This window comes from Nicotiana tabacum, chromosome 2, assembly GCF_000715075.1.
Source record: "Nicotiana tabacum cultivar K326 chromosome 2, ASM71507v2, whole genome shotgun sequence".
Classification (NCBI taxonomy): domain Eukaryota; kingdom Viridiplantae; phylum Streptophyta; class Magnoliopsida; order Solanales; family Solanaceae; genus Nicotiana; species Nicotiana tabacum.
Genome location: NC_134081.1, coordinates 99,622,248 through 99,632,824, shown reverse-complemented (window position 1 = coordinate 99,632,824; position 10,577 = coordinate 99,622,248). Strand labels below are relative to the sequence as shown.

The 10,577-nt window shown below is 37.5% G+C and overlaps 1 protein-coding gene across 1 annotated transcript; it reads left to right on the top strand.

The window, feature by feature from the left end:
* Nucleotides 1-437: 437 nt before the first annotated feature.
* On the top strand, nucleotides 438-5,462 carry LOC107786295 (putative serine/threonine-protein kinase PBL7). The gene is made up of 6 exons (XM_016607755.2): nucleotides 438-730; nucleotides 1,465-1,712; nucleotides 2,746-2,881; nucleotides 4,200-4,458; nucleotides 4,607-4,739; nucleotides 4,828-5,462. Exons 1-6 carry the CDS (start codon nucleotides 574-576, stop codon nucleotides 5,095-5,097), a joined length of 1,203 nt encoding a protein of 400 aa, XP_016463241.1. The 5' UTR covers nucleotides 438-573; the 3' UTR covers nucleotides 5,098-5,462.
* The last annotated feature ends 5,115 nt before the right edge of the window (nucleotides 5,463-10,577 follow it).

Sequence of the window (10,577 nt, the reverse complement as noted above, 5' to 3'; positions counted from 1 at the left end):
TATTAAGGGAAATCATGTGTCCTTAGAACCACATTATAAATTTAATTGTTATCCAATTTTAAGGATAAACATAAACTGTGAGACATAATTGATTGACGGGATAATTGTGGAAAGACAAATTAAACAATATACTTTTGGGACAGATGAGTAATTTCCAAGGGGATTAGAAGGGTTAATAATTGGAGGGGTTATTGTGTTGAGCTTCTACATTTTTACAGGTGTTAGCAACTTGCAACTTTATAGGAAACTGTAATCACTCTGTTTTAAACTTTATATGAGTAATATTTTTACTACTAAAGACAAACATTCTTTTTTAGACCAAAACAAACAATGAGGCTAGGGTCTTATATAAGCAAAAAAAAAATGGGTGCCCCAGTTGTACAGTGTTCAGCTATTCCCCTGCGCATACAACAAGACAAATGCAAACCTGGGGAAAATAAGAGAGGAGAGAGAGAAGAAAAAGACTGTTTTATGACTCAGTCCCACTTTTGTCTACTTTAAACTTCTCTTTCCAATGGCTTCTCTTCAGTGTTGTTCAACTTAGTTCCCTATTTTTCTAACATTTTTGCACCAATGGAAGCAGAAAATGATGATTACCATAAGAAAGAAAGGGCCACTGCAGTCACAATACTGGTCTTTGCTTCTCTTGCCATTGCTTCTTTGTTTATTGCATTTAGCTACTATTGCTATATCCGTAACAAAGTTGCCAAGCGTCTCAAGAACAGTACTTGTAAGTCTTTACTTTATCTCAGCTGTACATTCCTGTAAGTAGGTCATAAGTATTTCAAGAATTAGGTACATATGTTAAGTTGTGGACAATGAACAATGAACTTCACTGTGTCGCAACAAGTTTTGATCTTTATGAAGATTTATGGGTCAAAAGGAAATAATCACTTTCTCACGTAAAGATAAAATTGAACAAAATACCCTTTAAAATCTGGAAAAATTGTAGCATAATATGCTTAAGTTAGAATTCTTTACATATGAGATTCCAGCATAATGCGTTGGAATTTCATAATGCGTTGGAGTACCAACATAATATGTTGTAAGTTTATACGCCGGAGCACCATAATGTTGGAATTATCCGTGTTTCAGCTAGGTTATTTTTGCTCAGATTTTATCTCTGCATAAAATAATGCCTATTTTTCAATGACTTTGCAAACTGACTATTTGTCGATTACCGGTCCGAAAACTGGCTAGCCCATGCTATTTTCACTTTAATGTTGATTACACTTACTGACTTACACAATGTAGAAATCCTGGATAGAAGGCCTTAATGACTGGAAGCTGTTGCAGTAGTAGTAGCTGTTGTTGTTAATGAAATTAGAACTAATTGTCTAAGTTAGTTTAGAGAGAAAATGTTTTCTAGCGCACAAATTCACACCATGCTCACTGTGCTTTCCTTGTATCATTTCAAGTTTTGGGAAAACTAAAGTCTTGATTCCTTTTTGTTATTCTATTTAGATACAGAGAAAGCTTTTGAGGAAAAGGGCAATAGTTTTGCCAATCTTAAAGTCACTGCTGAGAAGGGACTTCAAGTTTTCACATTCAAGCAGCTGCATTCAGCCACTGGTGGATTTGGAAAATCTAATGTGATCGGACATGGCGCTTTCGGGTCAGTTTACAGAGGAGTGCTTCAAGATGGGAGGAAGGTTGCAGTTAAGCTGATGGACCAGGCTGGAAAGCAAGGGGAAGAGGAATTCAAGGTGGAGGTGAGATATCAGTCAATACTTTTCCGATGCAACATAGTGAAGTCTGTAATGTTAAAGGGAAAAATAGTTCCACAACCCTTAAATTTTTTCTCCTCAAAGTCTCCATTAACCTTGGGTTTAACCCTTCGCCAATGGAAGAATTTGGGTGCTGCCCAACAGAAAGTTAAAAGCTTAAGCACTTTGTCGAAATTTTTGTAATTTATAACCCTTAACACAAGGTCTTAAATGTGAAAAGTATAAAGGGCACTGTTAGGACTTTAGATTTTTGTTAAAATTGTAATATGCACATAGTTTTATATATTTTTTATTATTTTAATAGAAATTGGTAAGCTCTCAGATATTAAGTTACATGTACATTCTTCGCCTCCCTAGGAAAAAATAAAGCATCATAATCTTGTGAATGATAGTTTGAAATGTATCGCAATTCATGTTTTTAAGCATTTAGTAATACTAATTGTTAGGTTGATTAGAGCACCCAAGGGTGTGGCCTAGTGGTCAATGAAGTGGGTGAGAACCGTGAGGTCTCAGGTTCAAATCCCAGCGGAGGCAAATACTAGATGATTTTTTCCCATCTATCTAAGCCTTGGTGGATAGAGTTACCTAGTACCTGTTGCTGGTGGGAGGTGACAGGTATCCTGTGGAATTAGTCGAGGTGCGCGCAAGCTGGCCCGGACACCACGGTTATCAAAAAAAAAAATTGTTAGGTTGATTAGAGCCAAGTGTCTAGTCTACCTACAAAACAAGTTTTTCTATGTACCTGATCTGGGGATTTTGATCTGGGGATAACACACTAAGACGAAACAATTAAAATATGACACAAATTGCAAAATATGAATGAAAAAGATTACGTACAAGTTATTCTCAACAAAGCCCTTCAATTTGTTATATGATTTTCTTAGCATTTCAACCTTTGTGAAACAGTCACAAATTGCAGAGTTTTAGTGAAACCTTGAACTTCTTCTGAATTTTGTGTGTGTTGTATTATTCCCTCTCCTTTACTTTTGGTGATCATTTGGTGGCATCAAAATATCAGGTGGAGTTGCTATGTCGCTTGCGCTCACCGTATTTGCTGCCATTGATTGGCTATTGTTCAGAAAGCAGCCATAAATTGCTTGTTTATGAGTTCATGGCGAATGGTGGTTTGCAGGAGCATTTGTATCCAACCAATGGTATGTATTTGGTTTTCAGTTGAATATGGTTTTGCGCCTCTTGGAATCTGGTAGCAGCTTTTTTTGTAATTGCTATTTTGGGGCAGCAATATGTTCCTTGTTACATGAATTTTTGAAGACCTTTTTATGCCTTACTCTTATTTTCTCTCCTTACTTCCTTTCGGATGCGGCCCTTCCTTGGACCTTGCATGAGCTGGGGATGCTTTGTGCACCGGGCTCCCGGGCTTCCAGTTTTACTCTCCCAGGACCTCATGCATCCCTTTTCCATCTTTGCGGAAGAAATACTTCATAGTAGAGAACGATGAATGAATATCCTCATCAAATGACATCTTATACATATGAAAGCTGTCATATTGATTAGCTACACTTGACTTGTAAATGGACACCAACTAGTTACTTGTCAGCCATAAAATAATGTGGTAGTACATCTCTTTGGACTTCAATGTTCATATATATTTTTTCCCTAATGTAGTAAGACATGGAAATATATGCTAGTTATTACATAAGAAGTTGCTACCGATACATAAAACATGGAAAGATAGCCAGCCTCCTACCTTAGAAAAGCAAAGTTAATGTATATTGTTGCTCCCTTGCACTCTGCCCTACATCAGCTCACAAGGTGCATTGCTCACTTAATTTTTTAAAGGAAATGTTAGAATATGATAGAGATTATCTGAACATCCAAATTTATTTCTTTCCTTTCTGTTGCTTGCCTGCATGTAGCAATAATTAATCCATTCATTGCAGCTTTTAGTTCCTTGTAATGAGGAAGTACAGTTTCCAAAATGGTTGTTTGATCTCCCTTATTTACACAAAAGAATGCATTGAACGATCATTGTATGCAATTGTGATGCCACGACTGTGAGAAACCACAGTTATAAGTTGGCTGTTTGATCTTCCTTATATCGATAAAGAATGGTTTGGCAAGTTTTTCCTTGCAGGGGTTGTCTTAGAATCCTTATGGTCCTTTGAACTCAATAATTTGCTGTTGTTTCATGTGGTAGAAGACAAACATTTTGGATTGAGTTACCTAAATCATGTAATTTTAATTACCTTGGATGTAGTCAACACATGATAAGCGATGATTTTAGGTGTCCTCACAGGTAATATCAGATCATTTTCTGAAGCGTAGAAAACCACATGCTAACATTATATGTTTATGCCATCCACTTGAAGCGAAGCAAGTTTTTTCCTGGAATTCCTACTTACTGTGTGGTGACCCAAGTTGTGCCAAATGGGCTATCCCTATTCTTATACCCTATTTCAAGTTTTTTGCTTTTGAAGTCATTAATGAAAAGTGTTATACTTCAATCTGTAGGTTCCAATAATTTTTGTCCAAAGTTGGACTGGAAGACCCGGTTGACAATAGCTCTGGAGGCTGCTAAAGGTTTGGAATATCTCCATGAGCATGTCAATCCCCCAATTATACACAGAGATCTCAAAAGTAGCAATATTCTTTTGGACAAAAATTTCCACGCCAAAGTTTCCGACTTTGGATTGGCCAAGCTTGGATCTGATAAAGCTGGCGGACATGTCTCTACTCGAGTTTTGGGAACCCAGGGATATGTTGCTCCGGAGTAAGTAACCCTTCATTTGACTGAATCATGTAGTAGATAGAAGTAGATTATATTTGTTGTGATGATGTCTTATCTCAACTTAGCAGTATCTTGTTATCTTAGATTTTAACATGTGACACTTTAAATTTCTACCGGTAAACCATTGCAGATATGCATTAACAGGGCACTTGACCACCAAATCAGATGTTTACAGTTATGGGGTTGTCCTCCTAGAGTTATTGACCGGCAGAGTTCCAGTTGATATGAAGAGATCTCCTGGCAAAGGAGTTCTTGTTTCTTGGGTAGGTTCCTCTAATCGTTTCTTCTTTTTTGTTGATAAATAGGTTTCTCTAATTGTTTTAAAACTTACTATTCCCATTTGTCTGTTAGGCTTTGCCCCGTCTCACTGATAGGGAAAAAGTTGTAGAGATTATGGATCCAGCACTCGAGGGACAGTATTCAATGAAAGAAGTTATTCAGGTTGCTGCTATTGCTGCGATGTGTGTACAACCGGAGGCTGATTACAGGCCACTGATGGCCGATGTTGTGCAGTCGTTGGTTCCACTTGTGAAACAACAGCGACCAACGGTGAAGGCTGGTAGTTACTCTAGCTTCCATGTTACACAATCTCCCCATGCTGCACAATCTCCCAAAGCTTAGACCATCTCAAGCAAGACGAGCATATCGCGATCCTTGGTTCTGTGGCCATATCTTGATCCTTAGTTCTATGCCAACTTTTATAACTAATGGTCGCGTAGTTTGTTTATGGACTTTTTAGCTTATGGATATCTTTTATGAGTAACTTTAATCTAATAACTTTTGATGGAGCGTGCCAGTTGATGTAGTTAGGTGTTGGAACTATTAGTATATTAGACCAACTTGTTTATGTATGTAGTATCTTATTAGAGAGCTCATCAAATGTTGGGATTTTATCTTTGCCTACATAGAGGGGTAATCTTTGCCTGGGATTTTTGATTATTCAGTACTGGTGCTGTTTTCTGTTGCTAATATTAGTCTAATTAACCTATGAAAATGTTCTACTGAATTAAATTTTCCTTGTATAAAATGATATTCAAGGTTTCCTGGCTTCCTGAAATGTCATTAGTGCTTGTTGCGAAGTGTCACCCGAATTAAACAAAGGGGAAAGCTTCCATGTTTGTGATAGTCCTATTTTATTTTATTTTATTTTATTTTTCGTATACTCGACTTATTTATCACGTACTTACAAGTTTCGATCAGCATAACTACTTGATAATTCTCTCACAAAAACTTAAAGATTGGAAAATATTACCTAGTGTTCTCCTTTCTTAGTTATTTTACCTTAATTTCTTCTGGGTGGTTTATACAATGTGAATATTCCCTCCGTCCTGAGCTAGGTGTCCTTTTTGCGAATAAGGTAAGGACCCAAAGATCTATTAAATTTAATTAAAATTAAAATTCACATAACTGTGTGTATAATTAAACTACTGAAGACTTTTAACTGTCCTTAGTTCTAGTAAGAATTTAACGTGAAATTTGATATTTTAAGAACTAGTTATACTGCTTATTTCACATGAAATTTTATTGTTTAATTAGACGTAGAAAACGTGTAAAATTATTTTTCTTCTATTCAAATTGTAATCAATATTCTGTATTAATTGTAAAGCCCCGTAAAATTTCGCCAAGGAATTTAAGGTTTTGTGGTGCCGAGGAAGACTAATATGTACGAAGGTTGTAGATAATTAGCACGGACTTTTTGGGTTGAAGAATGCATTGAGGAGTTGGTGGAATTTTTTGGCAGAAGAAGGCAATTATGCGGTCAGTTTCGCGACCGCAGATCCGTTGCGCAGGCCGCATATTTATCGCGGAGTTGAGCAGAAATTTTGTTGAATTTTGAAGGTCATTTTGCGGTCCATTATGCGATTGCATATCCGTTTCGTGATCCGTACTTCCATCACAGATTTAGCAAGAAGAATTTCGAAGGGTGATTCTGCGGTCCATTTCGCGGCTGCATAACTGGTCTGCGGAACACAGACCTGCCACAGACCTGTCCAGACCAATCCAATTTTTGGGATCGTTTTTGCGATCCATTTTGCGGGTCGCATGCCTGTTCTGCGGTCCACTCTACGATCGCAGAGTTGAGTTAGGAGGGTCTATTTTCTATTTTTATAACCCGACCCCATTTCTTATAAAACGACTTTGGGGTTATTTTGACCGGGTTAAACACATATCTTAGAGAGAGGGGGTGCTTTAGAGAGAGAGAAAGGAGCCCTATGTGCATTGATCATTGATCTCGTCCAAGTCACACCTCTATTCGGGGTTATGAAACGGTCGATTGCAATAATAATAATACCCAACAAGGAGTCGGGATCGAATCCACAAGGAGCTTAGATGAGATTAGTGGTATATATCTTGATAAAGCACGTTAAGTATCTTGGTTGCACTTCCACAAATAGGGTTTTGTTTTTACTTCTAAAATTACGTTAAGGATTACAATTCTAAAGATATAAAATTAGAAAATATTGTTTTTGGATGGTTTTCAAATATATAAAAAGTCCTAGGAGTATGACCTTCACCTAAGTGTTTGCCTAACGGGTCGTAAACTTTAAACCTTGTTTTGTTAGTCGGGGTTTATTATAGCAATCAACACTCAAATACCCACTCAATACCTCTCGGTAAGAGAGTGATTTTGCCCAAATTGGCTTTCTCAAGTCCAGATGGGTATTGAACAAAATAGTTGATAAAATGCTCAAGTCGGATTTTACTATATCTAGGTTCAACCCTTTAATTGGGACTATCAATCTCTTGATTTTATCCCAAATTCTTGTTAGCCAAGTTTTCCTAGACTAAGTCTCTCTTTCTCAAGTAGAGATCAAGTCAAATGGGCATAAACTAATATTTGCAACCATTAATTCTACAATTAAAGGCAAGAACAAGGCTAAATAATAAACACCCAACCATAAACAAGACATAAATCAAACACCCATTAGGTTCACATACTAGGTTGGGTCACAATCCTAACTAAAAATCTAGCTACTCATAATGGGTATAGAGGAAAATAGAGAAAAAAAGATGATAAAACTCATATTTCAAGATTAAAAGATAAAAATCCAATGTTAAATCACCAAAGTAAGCTAAAGTTCCCTAAAGGGGTAAACAAAAGCGGCTACAGGACTTTCAATGTTCAAAACTTGACCTAATTTTGTGAAAGTAGTCTATTTATACAAAGCTGAAATTTTCGTACAAAATTGCCCTTTCGGAGGTTCTGCGGCCGCACAATTATATGTGCGGTCCGCACTTCTCTTCAGATCTTGACAAGAGTTGATTCTGCGGCCGCACAATTTTGGATTGCGGCCGCATCTCTCATGTTCTGCGGTCCGCACAATTCTGGGTGCGGCTGCACTGGGCTCTTCTGCGGACCGCACATTTCCTGAGTGCGGTCGCATAGCTGTTTCTGCGGCCGCACAATTATTGTGCGGTCCACATTTCTTCTTGAGATTGAAATGAAACTCTCTGAACATTGGCTCTTACGTAGCATCTGCGGCCGCACAATAATTGTACGGTCCGCACTTTGCACTAGGGCTCTGCTTATTTTCCTTCACATTCTGCGGCCGCAGATAGAAATCTGCGGTCCGCACTTGAGCTTCTGTGCCTGATTTTTGTCCTTGTTCAAATCACTCCTCCTTGAGTTGGATTTCATCGTAGTGGCTCATTTTCCAATACTCCTACAGGTAAGCATATTTCATCAGTTTTCGGGAATACAATTAGACACTTTTGGACTAAAACGAAAGCTAAAAGGAGCTAATAAGTAGTCAAAATTTCCACTTATCAACTCCCCCAAACTAAAGTTTTTGCTTGTCCTCAAGCAAATAAGATAATTTGCACCTCTACAAGATAAGAGCTATTCCAGCTAATCTAAGGTGAATCAAACACACATCAATTGGGATCAATAATTACCTACAACACTTATGAATTATCAACAAGGCAATGATTTGAAGTTTTAAGCACAAATAGTTCTAATGTGATATAAGAGCATGAAGAGTTGACTTTACTCATCAAAGAAGTTCGCTCTTTCATGTAGGTCATTGTGGATCCCAAACTCCTCCTCCTCTACTCTCCATTAGCATATCTCACTTAAGAATGTAGCACTCACTTTAAAGATTTGTGAAAAGTTCGCTCATCTCTCTCAAAAGAATGTCACAAGTACGACTCTAAGTACCATATGCTTGCCCCTCATGTAAATCACCACTAATGTAAGTGCACTCTGCTTTAAATTACGTAGGGCTTTTTTCGGAATGTAATGAAGGCTTTTGGAATAAGATAGGAAATGTTGGGAATAGAACGAGTTCATTTTTCCTTAAACACTCCATTTTCTCTTTTTGGCTCATGCTTTGATGACTCTTTGAGTCATTTTCTTTTCCTTAGGGGAACTAGAGAGACTTAACATCACTCTTTCTTGGTCACGATATTCGTTTTCTCCTTCTTTGTTTTCTCCATGCTTTGCATTTTTGCTTTTCTTTGAATCCTTTCAACTCTTCAACTTATTCACTTTCTTTTTGCATCTTTCTTTCTTTTTATTTGCCTTTCCTTTTCTTCATTTCTTTTTCTTTTTGTACCTTGATGCCACTTTCAAATTTCTCGTCTCTCCCCCAAACTTATATTTTAGTCAATTATTTCTCAAGAGTGTTAAGGAAAGCTCGGGTGCCAAGAGAGGATCACTATAAAACGGGTAAAGGCTTGTAACATGGTTATCAAATGAGAAAGGTTTTAGGCTCAAAAGGGTTGACTAGGGATAACAACATTGGTGAGTCATGAAAAATTTTAAAACGGGTCAAGGAGAGCCTACAATCATTTCTCAAGCCAAGCAAAACTTAGAAATTCGCCTAGAAACACATTCGGGACAAATTCTAGACCATTCACACAGGTACTTGGACTTGCAACAAAACATCTCACCTCTCACACAGCTAGATTGTTCAAGAGGATAGAGTCTAGTGCCCACAACAACCATATTCGAGATTGAAAATTACTAACGGTTCAATTAAACTACTCGATGATTGCTTAAGTCAACACAAGAGTCAAAAGGTCACTAACTAGAGCTATTTTTTTCTAAAAACTTATTTTTAATCATAAGCATGTAGTTAAGTGTGTTGGTATCAAGTGAAGCATGCTTGAATCTTCTAGTTTAATTAGGTCCTCTTATTCATTATTACTACTGTTCTTACCTAAACAAAAAAAAAACGGGCTCAATCCCTTAAGAAGGTTGTCATGCCATCCATTATTGGGAAGAGTCACCCGTTTCATACAAAAACCACCTTTGGAAAGAACCGTAGTATTAAGAAATCCAAAGGCTTATTGATCACTTAAACATGAAAAGAAACTACTAAATTAAAAAGAAGCTATTAAAGTAAATAAGAAGATATTAGACTAAACATTGACTACTGAGAAAACAAAATACAGAAGCTATGAAGTAAACTGCTGAAAGCATAAATGAATATACAAACTGAGAACGAGAAAGAGAATATATACATCAATAGAGAGAGAAGAATATGTACATAATGAAAGTAAAAAAATAAAAAGAGAATGTTATCAGTTATTACAAACCAATGTCAAATGTCAAATCTAAATAAACTCCACCCCCCCTGAATAAAAATAAGCATTGTCCTCAATGATTAACAAAATAAAAACAAGGAAGAGAAAGAGTAGAGAGGACTCCCTATGTGGTCTCAGTGTCCATAGCAACATCATCTCCCTCAGCCTCCTCCAACTGGATCTCATCATCCTCTGCTCGGGGAGTAGCTGAGTTGGTGAACATCTGTAGCACCACCTCAACCGTGTGGACAACAAGGTCTGGCTCCTCAGAGTAGCCAGCTGGTGCCACTGGTACTGATGGTGTTGCTGGGTCTGCTGGTACTGATGGATCTGTCTCCATCAGTAAGTCAAATGGAAGATCTCCAGCGATTGTTATCTTGGTCACCTCTTGTCTCAATTTTTCAACTGATTTCCTCGAAGCCTGAGATTTCCTCATCTTCTTCACCTACTTCCCAAGCTCCTCAATTGCTCCCCCATATTCCACCAAGGTGTCCATGATGGTCCTCTGATTCTCCAATATTTTCTTCAAAGTTTCCTCCATTGACTGAGGAATTTGGGGTGCTGGGGTAGAA